The following is an 18,870-nucleotide window of genomic DNA, read 5'->3' as shown; positions in this document are numbered from 1 at the left end:
CCCGCCCGCGCGCGCCGGCCCGGGCGCCGGCGGCCGGGCGCCCGGCGCGCGGGCGGGCGCAGCAGCACCTAGCGGAGGCCGGAGGTGCGGGCGCGGGCGCGCGGGCGCGGGGGCGCGCACGGCGGGCGGGGCGGCGGCGCGTGCGGGCGGGCGCTCGGGGCGCACACCGGCCGGCGGGCTGACGCGGGGCGGGCCGGCGGCGGCGGCGGCGGCTGAGGCGCGGGGCCGCGGCGGCCGGAGCGGGGCCGGAGGCGGCGGCTGAGGAGCCCGCGGAGCCGAGAGCTGAGGCGGCCGGGCCGGGGCCGCGGAGCCGGCGCGCCGAGCGGGGCGCGGGCAGCCGGGCCGAGGCGGCCGAGCGGCGAGCCGGGCCCACGGAGCCCGGGCGCGCGGCCCCCCGCCCGACCCGGGCCCCCGACCCCGGGCCCCGCGCGGCCGGAGGATGTCGGCGGGCGCCCGCGACGAGGAGCGGCGGAAGCTGGCCGACATCATCCAGCACTGGAACGCCAACCGGCTGGACCTGTTCGAGATCAGCCAGCCCACCGAGGTAGCGCGGCCTCCGCGACGCCCCCCGCGCGGGCCCGGTCACCTGCGCCCCGGCGGCGGGGGGGGGGGCGGGGCGGGGCGGGGCCCGGTGGTCTCCCGCCCGCCGGCCCGGCCCGCGGACCTTTGTCGCTGGGCGAGCGAGCATGTGCCCGCGGCGCTCGGCCGCAGTGGGGGCCCGGGGGGCGGCGGGCCGCGAGCGCCAAGTAAACGTCGGCAAAGTTGTTCCAATTGTGCGGGTTTGCCGATAACGCAGCCCGGAATTGAACTCCGGGGGAAAGAAGGTTGCCTCCCATTCGCTGCCTGCGCTCAGGTGGACGGGCGAGCGCCCCTCCCCGCGCCGGCCGTGCGCGCGCCCGCGGCGGCCCGGGCCCCGGGAGGGGAGGGGCTGGGGGAGGGGGCCGCGGGCGGGGGTGGGGGCTGGGCGCGGGTGGTGCTGGCCTGAGCCTGGGGCCGGGCCGGGGGCAGGGCCGGGGGGCCCGGGGGGCTGGGCAGGGCCGGGGGCTGGGTCGGGGGCTGGGTCGGGGACTGGCGCGGTGGCCTCGGGCCCCCGCCGGCGGCGCTGCCCCCGGGGGTGGCCGGTCCTGGGCGTGCTCCTGAGAAAAGGAGGAAATCGCACTTGCTCCAGGCCTGGGACAATGGTAGTTGTTTATAGCAAAGCTGCCGAGAGAGTCCCGAACAGTTGGGAAAAAAAAGGAAAAAACAGGTTTCCTCCCCGTCGGCTGGGACGGGAGGGCAGTGGGAGCAGCGTGGAGGTGAGGCTCCTGGGGAGACCCGGCAGGCCGGTCCTAGTGAACGTGCGGGGCTTGCTTCCTCTCAGGTGGAGGTGGTGCCTGCACGACATACACCTTACACAGGATTTATGTTCTCTTGGGGAATCATTTTGATAGCGCCTATTTCTGACTTGTTCTCATGGGTAACTCAGTATATTTACTAAAATGTCAGCTTTTGGACACCAGTCCTGTTTGCACATTTGAGCTGTCTCATGAAATTTAATCCCTTTTCTGATTAAACCCCAGTTTGTGTTTTGAATAAGGTTGACTTTTACTTTCTGGATGTAAAGTAAAATTTTGCCTGTAGTGGCAAAGATTCCATTTCTCCTGCCTTCCTGGGCAAAGCCATTCATCTTAATCCTCGGTGGAATGCTAATGCAAAGTGCTAGGTTCAGGTTGCCAGTTTGAACACTGATCATAAGTTACTCCTGATTCACCACTCATCATCTCTGATGATTTTATGAGTTAGATGCTGGTAAGCACATTAATAATAAGTCGTTAAGTGTTCATTCATAGGCTTATTAGCGTGTCTTTTGAAAGGTGACATGCAGTAATTTAGCCTTCAGGATTATGTTGTCTTTTCAGAATAATGAGTTCATTTTTCGTATCTCTGGTTTAAAAAATTCAGATGTAAAATGTTATTTTGGTACTTAGTTGTTTTGTGTTTTTTTTTTTGTTTGAATGGAACTATTTGTAATTGTTTTTTCAGAGATTCCCAAGTCTGGTTGATAAAAGAAATTTATTTTTCAGTTTAGTAATAGCTAATTCAGTTTACATTTTGGGATTTTAAGTTCAGTTGGCATTTAAAAATCCTGAATCAGAAATGGCTTAGAGTTCATGGATTTCATTAAATTCTATTTTTAAACACTCGATTGAAACCTCTATTTTCTTAGATACATGAGTAATTATTGAAATAAAACTGGACTGTTATTCACCTAGTTATTCCATGGGTGAAAAGTTGCTGTCCATACGTGTTGAAGCAAAGCAGGGGTTGAAGGACATTTTTTGAAAATGACTATTTCATTTAGTGTAATATGAAATAATTTCTCCCTCCCACTCGTAAATACATATATAATATTTTTAGAAATGATTCTCCAGGGTTGTGTCAGAAAGCCTTTCGTAATGAAACAAGTTGTTTTTCTCAAACGTCCGTGTTATTTGTCTTAGCCGTTACGTTGTCCAGTACCTAGTTCACACTTTGCTTTTTGTTTTCTGGAGAACCTTTGCGTGCTGTTAAGTTTGTTGTGGTCTGGGAAATTTAAGCTTTACTTTTAGCACGTATCTTTAATTGTGATGTGGGTTTAAACTCAAGTTAATTCTCTAAACCAATATATCAAGGCCAGCGGTTTCAATTTCTAGCTACACTTTTTTGTCTGAAATTTTTTAATGTTTGAAAAAATGAGTTTTTACTCTATTTGTCACAAATCATTTTCCTTAGTTTTTTAAAGGGATTTAAGTGTTATACTGGCCTTTATTATATTTGATAAATGTTGAACACATTTACTGCAGAATTCAGTTTGTAAGAATACAATTTAAGCATTATATATTTGGATAATCTTTTTTATGTATGTACATAAGTATAGCTGTGGGTGGTTTTCTTTTGATTGCTTTTTTGGGGGGTACAGTGATCAGTATCTATTATCAACTCATATCAGTCATTTGTGGTTGGTGGTTTCAGGCAGCCTTGATAACCACTGATCTGTGGTTTCTGTGCTTAGGGAGATAATAAACTTGGCTTTTTGGGTTACATCCACTTTTAGTGAAAATTAGAATATGGTTTAAAATCCCCTTGGTCACGTTTGCTTCGTATTCACCTTTGTGTGTAGAAAAGACAGGGCTTCCAAAGTAAGAGGAAGTTCTATTTTATCCTTGTGTGTTTGTCAGCCCAGGAAGTTCTGTTTTATCATTGTATGTTTTTCAGCCCCTTCCTCATTTTGGATCCTAGATCCCTTGGAATTGAAAACGAGAGTTGATATTCTTAAAGTTGATATTTTGTCACCAGGAGATTGATGTTAAGCTGAATTAATATCTTGACAACTGTGGAAAACTATAGCCTATAATATACGACATGCATCCAAGAGCATTTTAGTCCTGCCTGTCCTTTTTTTTTTTTTTTTTTTAACTCTTTATTTCTTTTAGGGATTTCTAATTCTTTATTATGGCAGAATGCTTGTCGTTAATCTCGTTGCCTCCTCTGAAAAGAGCGTGTCTGGTCACCCCCAGGTCTCTTGTTGTTTTCTGGTCTTCTGTTGTTTAACTTCCTCCACTTGTGGTCATTGGTTTGTCTCTCCCACCCTGATCACGTGAAGGCGAGAGCCTCGAGTTTTATCGTTTTATGTCTATCATGGGGTGCATGCTCAATAAATATTTTGTGCAAAGGATAACTGAGCGTGGCTTTCTTGGGGTACAGTTTTATTCCTGGCAAAACGGGCTCCATGCTTTTTAAAAACTCAGTGGAATTATCTACTAGGCTATTAAAGACTTATGTTTTCATGTCTTATTCTTTTGCATCAAGTTTACACCTGAATGCAAAAACCTTGCTAGGTAGTTGACTAAGTCACTTTATGAGACATTTCTTAAAGTCATTTGTTTTGTTTATTTCTTGTTGAATTCATTGCCTTCTTCTTTTGCATTGATGGGAAAAAATCTGTGTGGACACCCATATATTCTTTATTAGCGGTAAAATGCTGTATTTTACTACTGCGCTTAATCTTGAGGAATGAAGCGGTGACTCATGTTACCCAGAGGTGTGCGTGAAAAATAACTGGTGGCTTGTCGGCAGAGGTGGAGTAGGACGTCCTGGGTGAGGCGGGCGTCATTGCACGGCTTAGAGCCAAGTCTGTGTGTGGCTGCTGCTTAGGTTGTAACTGGGCCTTAGCGGCAGCCTAACTGTCTGAAACTCTTTTGAAAGCAGCAGCTGTATGATCGCGCTTTAGAAGATCTTTTTGCTGGTGACTTGTGTGATGAGATAGGCGATTGCCAGTGACGTGTTTTTAGTATTTATAGGTGTTTCTGTTTCTTATAGCCTTGAAAAAAAATGGGTTTTCTTTTCCTGGGCGCCGTGGCGAAGGTTTCTCTCTGTGTGGGTGTGTGCTTGGGAGTGTGAAGCAAAGGCCCTGTCCTGCGCTGCTACCTTCAGATGGAACCGCCTCTGCGCGAGCTTCAGCTGGCTCTCCTGTCTGCTCTGCTCCGCGTGGGCTTACTGGGCGCCAGTGGCGCAGCGCCAGGCCTTTCCAGGGCTCTCTTACTTTGACCAGTAAGTGGAAGGAGTGGTTCTTTCATGTTCTTGAGAAAAATCTGATTCACAAAGGATCATGATTAGGTACCACACTGGTGGGGTGCCTAAGAGAAAAGGGTTTAGGGATGTGTCTTTAAGGACTTAATTGAACAGGTAAATTGTGTAAAGCGGCTGGTTATTATTCTGGTGGCGCAGGTGAATTTGTTTATAAACATTCTGTGAGACGTGAACTTGGCTGTGATGTCCAAGTGCTACTACATCATACGGCAGTTGTTTTGATACGAGCCTGCTGTCTTTTAGTCTGCATAACATGGATGTGTGAGTGATATTTATGGCGCATAAAACGAAACTGACCTCTCTTAATCGAAAACTATTTTCAGGGGCGGTAGCGTCTGTTGATTTTTGTCCAGAGTTCTGCCGTTCGTTTCCTGGCTGTTTGTATTTAGGACATAGCTGCCTTGAAGACGCCTAGGGCAGTGATCAAACACATTTGCATTTGTAAGTAGCTACTGGGCAGTGTGGCAAATCCCGCAGACCCCTTCCCAGGTCTGGACCTGTCCTGGTGTGTTGGTGGATACCGACAGGCTGGCAGGCCTGCCCATTCACTGGTGGCTTCCAGTCGGTGGGGTTGACAGTAGGTGCGGGCCTGTCAGCGGTGGGCATCTTCGTGCGACAGCAGAAGGGTTTCCTCCACAGCTGCAGTCACAGATGGGGTCTGGATAGAGCAGGCTGAGCTGGGGGGCGCGTGGGAATTGGCTTGTCCGTCCCGGGTCATCTGGGCGAGGTTTTGTCCTGGCAGTCGGAAGAATAGGAAACCCCGCTCACCGTCTTGGCGCGCGATGGGCCGCAGCCGTGCCGCCGTGTAATTGAGACAGCGAGGGGCTTCACGAGGGTGAAGTGAGCACACGTGGCAGTGGTTCCCGTGTGAAAGCCAGCCGAGTGTTGCCCCGGTAAGCTGGTTCCAAAAGGTAAGGATAGTACGAGTTTCATGCTTGCAGTTGTATATCGTGAGTCATGAATGACGTTGCGTGGAGGACCTGAGATTGAGTGGTTGACCAGAGCTGGGATACAGCCACGTTTCTCAGTTTTTACTCAAAAGATTTAATGTTAAGGAAAATTAAGTTGTGTGGCTTACAGAAAATAAGACATGGGAGTTCCCATCGTGGCTCAGCAGAAAACCAATCTGACTTGTATCCGTGAGGATGCAGGTTCGATCCCTGGCCTTGCTCAGTGGGTTAAGGATCCTGGGTTGCCATGAGCTGTGGTGCAGGTGACAGACGCAGCTCGGATCTGGCATTGCTGTGGCTGTGGTGAAGGCCGGCAGCTGTAGCTCTGATTCGACTCCTCGTCTGGGAGCTTCCATATGCTGTGGGTGTGGCCCTAAAAAAAAAAAAAAAAAAGACATGACCTTCAGTGGCTCTCGTTTGCATTGTCCTGTTTTTAGGCTGAATGCACACAGCAGGCTCTGCCTTCTGAGTGTCCTCGCTGCCTCCTGGTTGGCGTCACCACGTGGGGTCCATCGTCAGGCCTGACCGGGACTCGGGTGTGCGCCGGGGGGCCTCTGGGTGTGTGCGCAGGCCACCGTGCTCACGTTGCTTTTTCCATTTCTGAAGCCCCGAACTTCCCCAACCTGACGGGCTGGACAGGGCCGTTGTCACAAGGTGTCAGCCATTTTCTTGATGCTTTTAAAGGCATCTTCCTCCTGGGTTGGACGGAAGCCACCTGGACGGAAGAGGACGTGTCGCTGTTGTCTGGCTCTGCCGCCGTCTGTGGTGGGACAGCCGCACGGGGACAGGTCTTTCCGAATGAGAGGTCTTGCCTTGCTTCCTAAAACTCCACCGGAGAGTGTCCTTGTTTTTTGTGGCGGAGCAGAGTCTGACCCTGAAAATCAAAGATCCGTGAAAAAAATGCTCATTCATTACTGTTGTTTGACTAGTTTGCTAGTTAACAGCAGTCTAGTTGGTTTTTTTTTTTTTTTTACCCAGAATCACAGCTTATAGGTCCTTGTTGCTTAATTTCACATATGTTCTGTTAAAGGAAAATAAGACGTTTGTTCTTTGCAAATTTAAACCATTTGTTCCTTTAAAGAATGTATTTTCTCTTGACGCCTTTTCGCTAATAGTGGTACTTTGAGCAATGACCTTCCTGTTACTCTTTTTATCTTCTGATTTTACAGGAGAACCAGCACAGTTTCTACCTTGTCCTTTCCCTTTGTGCTGCTGTTGTCAGCTTTCGGTACTGAGACTTGGGGTGGCCGTTTTGACCCCCTCTTGGCCTTGCATGGGATCTAGTTCCATGTGTTCAGTCGAGAAGATGCAGTGGGCGCAGCGGTCACGTTGGACACGGTCAAATGTTTAAAACCACTGTATTCTTAAAACGCGTCACTTCCTCTACATTGGGAAGGTGTCTCTCAGATACATTATTTTAGGTGGCTATTGATACTCATCTGAATAAATTTCTGACTGCTCCAGACTTCTAGAAAAGTGCTTCTAAAATCTACCATGATTTGGGAGTTCCCGTCGTAGCTCAGCCGTAACGAACCCGACTAGTATCCTTGAGGACAAGGGTTCGATCCCTGGCCCCGCTCCGTGGGTTAAGTATCCGGCATTGCCATGAGCTGTGACATAGGTCACAGATGCGGCTCGGATCCCACGTTGCTGTGGCTGTGGCGTAGGCCGGCGCAACTGCAGTGAGTCGACCCCTAGCCTGGAAACTTCCATATGCCGTGGGTGCAGCCCTAAAAAAAGATAAAAATAAATAAATAAAATCTACCATGATTTTACGCACATTTACGATACACCGTGATTTTGCCTGAGCTCCTCAGTGTGTTCTCAGGTCGTGTTATATCGCCTATTTTTCACTTCAGTGAGTTTTTGTGTTGGCAGATACCTGGGGTGATTATTTTTAAGAGGCATTGGTGATAAAAGTAAGAACCAGTTCTGTGAAGGTTTCCAGTTTGAGCTGGAGTCCCTTAGGTTCATTTCTGGCCCCAGCTCTCCCTTGGAAGATGCTGTTGAGTGGTTTTCACACCCCGGGGCTGAGACCCGTTTGGCTGCCCTGCGCTTGGAGTGGGTCGTGTACCCAGGGCGGCACGGACCGTCTGGAGAGCAGGGCTTCACTGAGTTGCGCGGAAGTTCCGAGTGTCGATCATGTCTTTAAACAACGCAGAAGCACCACCCTTGTTCATGTCCCCGACGAGAAACGTCGTCGTCGTGGCGGGAAGCTGTCACACTCAGTCAGCAGTGACGTCGCGTTTTCCGGGATGGTGCTGCCGTCAGGGCTCAGCTTTGCTTCCTGGCAGCCCTGCCGTAGGCGGCGCTTGGAGGTCCCGGCTCTCCTCGTCGTTTCTCAAGGACGGCCTGCCAGGGGTCCAGACCTGAGTGGCCAGCGTGTCAGCCGCCCTCCAGGTAGACGTGGCGGCCTCTTGAGCTCACGGTGACACAGCTGCACCAGCGCCTCTCCTGAGAGCCGTCCAGCTTTGACAGGTGGCCCAAGTAGGAGCTCTTTTTAAAAATTTTTCTTATTTAAATTAAATTTTATTATTTGGCCACACCTGAGGCATGGACGTTCCCAGACCAGGGATCAAATCTGAGCTGCAGCGGAAACCTACGCCACAGCTGTGGCAATGCTGGGTCCTTAACCCACTGCGCTGGGCTAGGGATCCAACCATGTGTCAGCAGCCACCCAAGCTGCTGCAGTCAGGTTCTTAACCCACTGCACCACAGTGGGAACTCCCTAAGTAGAATTAGACTTTGGCAAGTAGAATATTGAACAGACATTGTTAAGAGTCCAAGTTTAATACAATCTTTGTTTTTTTCTCTACCCCCCCCCCCCTTTTGGCCTTGGCATGCAGCAGCTTGAGGTGGGATCTCAGTTCCTAGACCAGGGATCGAACCTGGGCGGAAGCAGTGAAAGCACCAAATCCTAACCCCTGGACCACCAAGGAGCTCCCCATCAAAGACATCCAGTGAGACCGCCTCCCCCCTTTTTGACTGTGACTGCAGAGCAGTGAAAAGCGCACTGACTGTTTGTACAGTTGAGTGCCGCTGCTGTGGTTTGGGGCCACGTGCCATCGGGTTTCTCCATCGTTCCTTCTCACCTGCCAGGGTAACTGGTGACACTAGGAAGAGGCTGGTATGCCTGAGTATTAGTGTGAAAAGGGTTCTACCTAGCAGTTGCCCTGAAAGGGTCTGAGGGGACTCCAGGGATTCCTGAATTGCAGTTTGTGAGCTGCTGCCCTAGAGTGTTTAGTGATTGGTTTTAAGAGTTTTGGTTTGAGCTGATTGAGGATATAGTCTAAGGTCGGTATTAAAGTCTGCATTCATGGTGTTTTCCAACTAGGGCTGTAAAATGAACAGCTATGCAACATTTAAGATGTTATAGAAAGGTAGATTTCAGCATATACTGTACATAGTATGTATTTGCTCATTTTTATTTGTAAATACCTATATTTTAATTTTTAGTCACCAGTAGTAAGATGTCAGCATCTTACCTCTTTGTTGTTAGAGGGTGCTGACCACAGCCTAGCCGAAGACGCAGCTGAGTCACTCGGGCTGTGACCTAGGCCGCTTCCTCCTGGGCCAGTTTCTGGCTCACAGCAGTGGCGTCTGGTATTGCAGGCAGCCGGGGAGGCCGGTGTGTTGTCTGATACGGGCTCACGTCTTCTGGCGCTTGTCTGTCCTCCGGCGTGGCTCTAGTTGTGCCAGCCCCTGACTGTGTGAGGGTGTTGTCTGCTGCTCTTTGGGGTTTGCTTGCCCTCAGCACTAACACATCTCCCGAGAGCGAGACCTGGAGCGCAGACGTTTGTATTCTGAAAGTGGCCACGTACCGGGTGGGGCCTTAAGAGTCCTCGACAGTGCATGGGTGTATTACTCCTAAAAGTGCATGTGGTTAAAGAAAATATTAGAATATCGAACTGATGTTTAAGGTCAGCAGTGTTTAAGGCTGATTTGTCTGCTCAGTGGGAGCTTCTTTTGCACCAGGCGTGTTGTGTTCGTTTGCGGGTATAGACGTAGGTTCACTTTGAAGTCTTGGGGACGAGTCCCTTTTTCTGGATAATGTTACTAAATTATTCTGGAGATACACTGTTTATAACCTCTTAGTGAGACATGTGTGTTAACAGACATCTCGTTTTAATTTACCAGAGTAATTTAAAAAATGCAGGTAAGAAAGCTAAACTGCTGAAGACAGTGAAGTTGTCAAGAATTCCTGTGTGCGGGAGTTCCCGTCGTGGCACAGTGGAAACAAATCTGACTAGGAACCATGAGGTTGCAGGTTCAATCCCTGGCCTCGCTCAGTGGGTTAAGGATCCAGCGTTGCTGTGAGCTGTGGTGTAGGTTGCAGACACGGCTCGGATCCCGCGTTGCTGTGGCTCTGGCGTAGGCCAGCAGCTATAGCTCCGATTCGACCCCTAGCCTGGGAACCTCCATATGCCGCGGGAGCGGCCCAAAGAAATAGCAAAAAGACAAAAAAAAAAAAAAAAAAAAAAAAGAATCCTGTGTGCATCACTGAGCCTCTGCCTTTTCAGAGGTGGAGCCTGCCCGGAGCGCCATGGACAGTGTTTTTAATTCGAGTTTAGCAAAAGTGGCCTTGTTGCGTTCTTAGTACAGTTAATGTGTTTTATGCCCAAACTTGCAGGGTTTTTTAAATGATTTTCTACTGCCTTCGTGACATCGTTCCTTTGGGAATGTCGAGGACAGTGCAGTGAAGACCGGTACATCTCAACAGCATTAAACACACACATGATGTTACTTTACGGCCTTATTTTCGAGGTATGTTCTTGAAGTCTTAGGCCTGCAGGAGTTAGTGGATCTGACCTCACTGCGGTGAGGTTCTGCATGATGTCTTTGTTTTTTTCAGTTAAGAGAACAACACGCTGGAGTTCCTGCTGGCCGACTGCAGTGGCTTGGGCGGCTGCAGAAGCACGGGTTGGATGCCCAGCCCAGCACAGGGGGTTAAGGACCTGGTATTGCCGTAGCTGAGGCTCATGTTCAGTCCCTGGTGCCGGAACTTTCATATGCTGTGAGTGTGGTCATTAGAAAAGAAGAAAAAATAATATGCTTATTTTAGAATATTTGGAAATGCTTGAGGCGTACGTATATATTTAGTTGTGTTTGGTTATTAGTTATTTGCATTTTAACCAGTGGATCATATTATGTTAGTAATCGCGTTATTAAGATTATTGTCTCACTCAGCCATCTGTCTGTCTGGAATCCAGTTTTTAAAAGCTACGTGGGTTTATCTGACAGTAATTGTAATTCTCAACGCTTCGTGACGGCGTGGTGTCTTAGGCCTGATGTTCGTGCCAGCGCTTTGCACGCGTCCCCTCCCCTGGTCCTTCCTGCAGTCCTGTGAGGTGGATGCTTGTGCTCGTCTCATTGTGGGTGAGGAAACAAACACCGCAAGGTTGAGTGACTTGCTCAAGGGTTTACAGCTAGTAAGCTGGGGAGCAGAGGTCTGAACCCAGGTAGTATGGCTCTAGAACCTTCTCTTAACCACCGTGAGGGTTTGAAGATTAAGATCACTGCAATGAAAGCTGTGTTTGGAAGTTTTGTAGGAAAGTAACTTATAAATAGAACAATTTGGAGCTTTTTAAGGAAGACCCGCAGGCATGATATAATGAAACCTTATGTGCATATGTACGTATGTTTTTGTATATGTGAGTGTGTATATATATTTGACTTTTTAGAACCCTGTCTGTCTCTTATCTTTGAGACAGGTGATTCTGTGGTTGGTAGGCCTGTGTCTGTGTTTGGTAGTTTTTGTGGTTGGTAGGCCTGTGGTTGGTAGGTCTGTGGTTGGCAGTTTTTGTGGTTGGTAGGTCCATGGTTGGTAGGCATGTGGTTGGTAGTTTTTGTGGTTGGTAGGCATGTGGTTGAGTAGGTCCGTGGTTGGTAGTTTTTGTGGTTGGTAGGTCTGTGGTTGGTAGGTCTGTGGTTGGCAGTTTTTGTGGTTGGTAGGTCCATGGTTGGTAGGCATGTGGTTGGTAGTTTTTGTGGTTGGTAGGCATGTGGTTGAGTAGGTCCGTGGTTGGTAGTTTTTGTGGTTGGTAGGTCTGTGGTTGGCAGTTTTTGTGGTTGGTAGGTCCGTGGTTGGTAGGCATGTGGTTGAGTAGGTCCGTGGTTGGTAGGTCCGTGGTTGGTAGGCATGTGGTTGGTAGGTCCGTGGTTGAGTAGGTCCGTGATTGGTAGTTTTTGTGGTTGGTAGGCATGTGGTTGGTAGTTTTTTGTGGTTGGTAGTTTTTTGTGGTTGGTAGGCATGTGGTTGAGTAGGTCCGTGGTTGGTAGGTCCATGGTTGGTAGTTTTTGTGGTTGATAGGCCCGTGGTTGGTAGGCCCGTGGTTGGTAGGCGTGTGGTTGGTAGGCATGTGGTTGGTAGGCCCGTGGTGGTAGGCCCGTGGTTGGTAGGCCCGTGGTTGGTAGGCGTGTGGTTGGTAGGCGTGTGTTGGTAGGCATGTGGTTGGTAGGCATATGCGTGTCGATTTTGTTTTCTAACTCTATACAGCTGTCAGGTACCGTGTGTCTTGTAGAGTAAATGGAAATTTGAGTGTGAAGGGCGATGGTGGGGATTTGGGTAGCTTCCCTGGAGCTTTCCTGCTCCTGAAGGAAGGAAGGGTGGGCAAGACCTCAGGGTCGTGGCACTGCTGTGTTCAGACCCTCTTCTGCCAGCAGGGCTGTGGCTTTGAGTCTGGTGGTGGCATGTGGGATCGATCTGGCCACACCCTTTCACCTGGCCCCTTTTTCTCCTGATGCGCTGGGATGGAGCTGGGGCTGGGGGCCGGGCCCGTTCCTGGTCTCTGCTTAAATTTGGTCTCCTCACTGCCAGTGCTCAGTTGATTTAATTTTGCAAAGTGGCTATTTACAAATTAACTAGCAATTTTTCCCCCCAGCTGACATTGGAGTTTCACCAGTTTTCTAGAACCAATTCCTTGGTTGTTACTAGTAATTCTAACATCTATTGAGTAAATATTTGCCATTCCCAAACTGGAAGGGAGAATTTCAGACGAAACTGCCGTTTTGAAAAGGGAGCAGTGTAGTGGGCCTTCTGAGATCATACAGGCTTGTCTGCTCCCAAGCCTGTGTTTTCTCTCTGGAAAGAAACAGTAAAGCCTGGAGGACGTTGCTCAGTGGAAGGCTAAGCGTGCTTTCCTTTGTGCATCACGGACTGAGTATGCGGTCATGGGAACCACATGTCAGCGTACCTGACTTTGTGATGACAGCAGACGAAGTGTACTCGGTGTAGCACTAAACTAGTGTCACAGGATGATGAGAGGCCTGTCCCGTTGTCACCCATCGCATTGTCCTTATTTGTAGCATTTGATGTCGCATTTGCCTGTAGGTTCTTGTGGCTCGTATTCTAGCACGAAATATAATTTAACTTTAAATAAAGTTATTTTTTTTGGCCAAGCGGCACTTACGCCACCAACTACTGCCTGCTTGTGGTTTGCACAGCTTCTAAACGAGTTTCCAGTGCTTTAGGAGTGTTTCCATTTTACTCGTGCAGTGGCGTCTTTAGACCTTTTGTCTTTAGTGTGTGATTACAAATGCATGATTGATGTCCGCAGCTCGATTCTTGAGAAACGTTACCGATTTTACATTCGGTACCGCGACAGTGATTCTTTGCGTCTGTCATCTTCTGAGCAAAACCTGTGGAAGTGGTTATCACTTCTGGGCCTGAGTGTTGAGAGAAATTGCTTCTGTTGCTTATTTGTTTTGTTTCTCTGTTAGTGGCTTAGCCTGTTAAACTGTGGCATTTAAACATTTCTCTTGGGTTGTCATAGGCTAATGCAGTAGTCATTCATTCAGACTAATATTTATTGAGTGCCTGCTATGTTTTGGGCTTTGTTCATAGGGACTGGGCCTGCACAAGCGAGAGGCTCAAACGGGCTGCTGTCTCCTGGAGGGAAGGCGAGCAAGACGTGCATAAGACCCTTTGTGCCCGCGGAGAGGATGGAAGTGGCAGCCGCGCAGAGGCTGCCCTGGGGTCCGAGGTTGGACCCTGGCCCTCCCGCTCAGTACATGTGTCCCCTCTGTCTCCGTGTCTGAGGTGACTCATTGGTCACCTGCTCCGTGCCGGCCACTGTCCACGTGCTGAGCACGCAAAGCTTCGTGGACACGGGGGTCTTTCTCCAGGAGCTCCGGCCTCGAGGGGGGACAGGGTGGGACAGAGGCAGCCTGTTCCTGCCCCGCGGGTGGCGAGGGCGGGACGTCTTTGTAGACGGTTGAGGTGGCGAGGAGTTTCACGGGGAGGAAGGGAGGCCGTGCCTGGTAAAAAGCAGTTTGGTTTGGCAAACACGTGTTTGTCTGACCGCTGTCGTGCAGCGGCGAGCAGGAGGCCCAGCCGTCGGCAGCGGCCGTCTGGTCAGAGACCAGGCGCGCAGACCAGCAGGTGTGGCGTGTTCAGGGCCGCCGGGCGGGCGGCGGTGCCCCTCTCCTGGGGCGCTCGGCCCAGTCGGGCTGGGCTCCTTGGAGGAAGGGGGGAGTGTGCGGAGGAGAGGGCAAGCCTAGCGCTCGGTTGGTGGGCTCTGCGCCGCGTCTGCCCGCTCTCTGCTGTCCCTTGAGCGTGGCCGGGCCTGGCCTCGGGGCAGCAGGCTGGACGGCGTGGCTGGCTTTGGGTGGTGACGTGGGCGCGCGGGTCCGCGGCTCTGGGTCCCAGACCTGCGCCTTTGGGCCTGCTCTCGCCCCTCCCGGGCTTAGGCGGTGCCACTGGGGTGGTTCTTCCCTCTTGGGGCCCGAGTCCCCCAGCCCCAGCGCTGGAGAGACGTTGTTGGCACCAGTGTGTGCGGGCATTTGTTCCCGCAGCTTCGAGGGCGCCTCGTGCTGGAGACTCCGTGTGTCTGTGTGTCTGTGCGTGCAGCGGGTCTCCAGGGCCAAGCAGCCGGTTGCGGGCTGTGGAACCGGAGGGCTAACCTGGCCGGTGTCTTAAGGGCCTCGTCGGGCCCTCGTCGTAAGACTGTCGCAAGACTGTCGCAGTGTCGCAGTGACAGCACCCGGGAGCTCTGCGGCTGCACGTGTCCTCCCTGGCGGCGGGCAGAGCCGGCGGGGAGGCAGGAGACTTGCAGGTTTTGTGGCTGTTGTCACCGTGAGGCCCAGACCAGCTAAGGTGGTTCATGTGGAGGAGGGGAGGCGACCCGAGGTCTTGTCTGGACTTGGAGAGGGCGGAGGAGATGGTCGGAGGGTAACCCCGGTTTGTACTGGCTGCTGGGTAGGCGGTGGGAGCGGCCACTAGAATTTTTAAAAAATGCCAGTGGTACATTAGCTTTGAGCTGGGAAATAAAAGCTGTCTTTGAGGTGTCTTGAATTTAGGTGCTTGCGAAGTTCCGGGTAGAAGTTTCCTGCACAGACAGTGGAGAGGAGGGGAGGTCAGGGGAGGTTGACTGCAGCAGGAAGGGGGAGGCGGCCAGGGCGGACCAGGACCAGGGTGGAGAGCTCGAGGCCACCGGCCAGTCCTGCCCGGGGCTGGGGACGGGGAGCAGGCCAGGCCCGCGGGAGGAGAGGGGCGTCCAGGCCGGGGAGGCTTTCCTGTCCCTGGCCTGCTGACCTTCCAGTCCCTGGCCTGCCACCTTCTGCTCACCTCAGCCCACGGCCTGCTCCCCGTCCTGCCCCGCTGGCGTGCTCTTCTCCAGGCGGCGGGGACTGCCGGGGCCGTGGCGTCCCTGCGGGAGACTTGCTCGCCTCCCACGTTTTCTCCGCAGTGTCCGAGTGCGTCTCTGTCCTTTCCTCTCTCCCTTGCTTGACGCCTGGCATTGCAAGTATTTTAATGGTGGACTCTCTCCTCTCCTGTTTTTTGTTTCACTTGGAGAGACCTGCCGTCCCGAGGTCGGGGAGGCAGATGGCTGTCGACTGCAGCCGACCTGGTGTGTTTGTTTAGGCGTCGCTGACGGCAAGCTGCACGTGCTCTTTTAGACCCTGCGGTCTTCCTGGAGCTGCTAAGTCGCGGGGTGCTCTCGCTCTGTAGGAGGGGCTCACGGAGAACCGGGGATCTGCTGTGCTGTCTTCTTTCCTCTTCTCCTTCAGCACGAGCAGTTCACATGGGGTTTGGTTTCATAGGTTGTGCTACCGCTGTCATCATTGAGTCTGGACTGTGTGTTTTCTTGACCAGGTCACCTGGGGGCTGGTTGGCCTGTGCCCTCTTAGGCTGCCAGTCATTTGGTGAGCCTTCCCCGGGAAGTGCTGGTTCTTGCGGGTTTTTAGTCCTCACCTTGCTTCTCGTCAGCTGTTCCTGTTACTGTTTTCACACACGCGGCCGTTTAGTCCTCTCCTGTGGTCTATAAACACACGCCTGGAAAATAAAGCAAAAAAGACGTTTGGCCTTGGTGGCCAGTTTTGGAGGGGAGGGATTTAGGGCTGGAATAGCGAATGTGCAGGAGAGAAAAGGAAAATGAACCGAATTCTGGGATCCAGTAGGACGAGGCCACCAGCAGCCGCCTTGGCCTTACGCCTTGTCTCCGGCTGCCGCTTTGCTTCCAGTCCCTTCTGTGCTCAGATGTCGGGTAATTGCTCCCAAACCCTGCCCCTGAGGGGCTCCAGACCGCCAGTGTGCTGCGCGAGCGGTTCCTGGGCTCTGCTCCCTGCCGCTGGGAGGACGGGGCTGGCTGGGAAGCAGAGGCAGGAGCCGGCGTGCTCTGGCCGAGGGACCGGGGATGGGTAAACGCCTAGCTCGGTGCAGGTGTTCACGACCTGCGCGCGTCCCAGGAAGCCCAGGCTCGCCGCAGGAGAATGCCGCTCCTCGCCTGGAGCTGTGAGGTCGCATGGGAGCCCTTTGTGGTGACCTTGGTCTTAGCATTTCAGTATCTGACTAACTCAACCTGCACGGAACAGCGGCTGCTGAAGACTTAAGTGAGCTTTTCTAGGTGAGTAGTAACTGACTTATTTTTACTCACAGGGAAGCTAAAGACACCTGAGAAACCTGTGTTTTACTAAGATTTGTGTGGATTAAAACTTAGTTTATGTTTTACTTATAAATTTGAAGCTCCCCTTCCCCGATCCAGCTGTCCAGAGCTAGCCTCTCTCTTAAGAACTTTCAGAAAATAGTCTTTCCCAATTTTATTCCGTATCCTCAGAAATCAGTGTGTCTGTCTGAGTTTTAGCCTCAAAAAGGGAGGTTGTTGCCGCGAGTCGTCTTAGTGCGTCATCCCCGCACGGCGTCTCAGTCGTGTTCCCGCGGGCATCAGGCAGACGTGGCTTTCTGGAGAGCGTGTGGATTTTTCTGCAAAACAGAGTTCTAAAGGCAGAATTTGCATCGGAGGGCTGTCTGCACAGAGGGTTTTGATAGACACTGCTAAGTTCTTTTCTTAAAAGGCTGTTCCAGTTTATACCCCACTGTCATGTAACCCTTTACCTAACCCTGGATGTGGGGTGTTGGACTTTTTTCTTTCTGACAGTTGAGAAGTCATTGGTTTCAGAGTTGCCGTTTCCTTGTTCATTGTCGAGGTGGAGCACTGTTCATAAATTTCCTGGCCATTATTTTTCCTTTTTATGTGAAGTATCCTTTTTTCTGTTGGGATATTTGCTTTAAGCCTTTCAGTTTGTGAAAATGCTCTTTACAAAACGTTGTTTTATCCTTTGTTAAAATTTTTTCTACTTAATCATTTTGTTCTTCTAATTTTATAGCCATAAGTGGACATATTTTGTTGGCTCATTTGCGTCTTCATTTTTAAGTACTTTAAGAGTAACTATAAGGTGTGCGGGGCTCAGCAGGTTAAGTATCCAGCGTTGTCCTGGCCCTGGTGGCTCCATCCCTTGCCTGGGAACTTCCTCAAATCTGTGCCCCCCCCACCCCAAAAGTAAAAGATCAAGGGAGCACCTATTTTTTTTTTTTTTTATTTCATTTTGTTTCATTTCATTTTTTCCTATTTTTAGGGCCATACCCATTGCATATGGATGTTCTCAGGCTAGGGGTCGGATCAGAGCTGCAACTGCCGGCCTACACCACAGCCGCAACAGTGTGGGATCTGAGTTGGATCCGAATCATGTCTGCGACCTACACCACAGCTCATGGCAATGCCTGATCCTTAACCCCACTGAGTGAGGCTGGGGATGGAACTTGCGTCCTCATGGATATTAGATGAGTTTGTTACTGCTGAGCCACGACAGGAACTCCAGCCCTATTTTTAAAATTAGAACTATCTTAGCTTGTGTTATTGCTGATAACTTATAGCCCTTTCCTTAACCTGCTGTTACACTTAGTAGTTACCGCGTTTTGTAAGAGTTTGGACAGTCTCTGTTCTTAAATCAGGCTCAAATCTGTTCACGTCCCCACCGCCAGACTTGAGAGTGTTGGAAGGAGGCTTAGGTTGGGTTCTGATCTTTAAATGTTGAACTAGTTTGGATATTTTGCTTTAAGTCCCTCATTTTCAGTATAACTGTAAAAGCGCTAAATTGATTTGACTCTCATGATTTTATTTATTTCTGCATTGAGAAGATTCTCAAAGTGAACTAAAGGGATTCTTTTTCTTTTCTTCTTCTTCTTTTTTTTTTTTTTTTTTCTTTTGTCTTTTTGCCATTTTCTTGGGCCACTCTTCGCGGCATATGGAGGTTCCCAGGCTAGGGGTCGAATCGGAGCTGTAGTCGCCGGCTTACACCAGAGCCGAAGCAACGCAGGATCCGAGTCGCGTCTGCAACCTGCACCACAGCTCACGGGAACGCTGGTTTGTTAACCCACTGAGTGAGGCCAGGGATCGAACCCGCAACCTCATGGTTCCTTGTTGGATTTGTTAACCACTGTGCCACGACGGGAACTCCTATTTTTCGTTTTTTTGAAATAAATGAACTTAAACAGAACCTTTTCCAAAAACCAGAACATGAACTTGAGAAATTCAGAACTAAGCCATGCGTTTCGGAGAAATTCGTCTTATTGATAGTTATAAATGGTTAAGGTTGTTTCACTTCTTCTGACTTCTAATTCATTTGATTTATTTTAGTGATATGATGTGTTTCTCCTTCAATTTATGTTATTTCTACAAACATCGAAGTAAAGGAAGTAAATTAATAGGTTAAAAAAGGATGGTTATCGGAGTTGCTATCATGGCTCAGTGGAAACGAATCTGATTAGCATCCATGAAGATGCAGGTTCGATCCCTGGCCTTGCTCAGTGGGTTAAGGATCCCGTGTTGCTGTGAGCTGTGGTGTAGTGCGCAGGCGTGGCTTGGATCCCACGTTACTGTCTGTGGTGTAGGCCAGGAGCTACATCTCCAATTGGACCCCTAGCCTGGGAACCTCCATATATGCCTTGGATGCAGCCCTAAAAAGACAAAATACAAAAAAAAAAAAAAAAGACAGAGAGATGATTAGCATCAAAATTAACAAGCAGTTTTATTTT

The 18,870-nt window shown here is 50.5% G+C and overlaps 1 protein-coding gene across 6 annotated transcripts in view; it reads left to right on the top strand.

Annotated features, from left to right (window-relative positions):
- AFDN (afadin, adherens junction formation factor) overlaps nt 413-18,870 on the top strand; it is a 128,824-nt gene continuing 110,366 nt past the window's right edge. For 3 of the 6 annotated variants that reach the window (XM_021085815.1, XM_021085803.1, XM_021085787.1), the window contains exon 1: nt 413-544. In XM_021085815.1, the coding sequence (XP_020941474.1) occupies nt 440-544 (105 nt within the window). In that variant the 5' untranslated portion in view covers nt 413-439. The remainder of the gene's footprint in view (nt 545-18,870) is intronic. The other 3 variants (XM_021085839.1, XM_021085843.1, XM_021085831.1) reach the window with 2 other exon arrangements.

This window comes from Sus scrofa, chromosome 1 (assembly GCF_000003025.6).
Source record: "Sus scrofa isolate TJ Tabasco breed Duroc chromosome 1, Sscrofa11.1, whole genome shotgun sequence".
Taxonomy (NCBI): Eukaryota; Metazoa; Chordata; class Mammalia; order Artiodactyla; family Suidae; genus Sus; species Sus scrofa.
The sequence above is the reverse complement of the archived record's forward strand: the minus strand, read 5'-3'. Positions and strand labels throughout refer to the sequence as shown.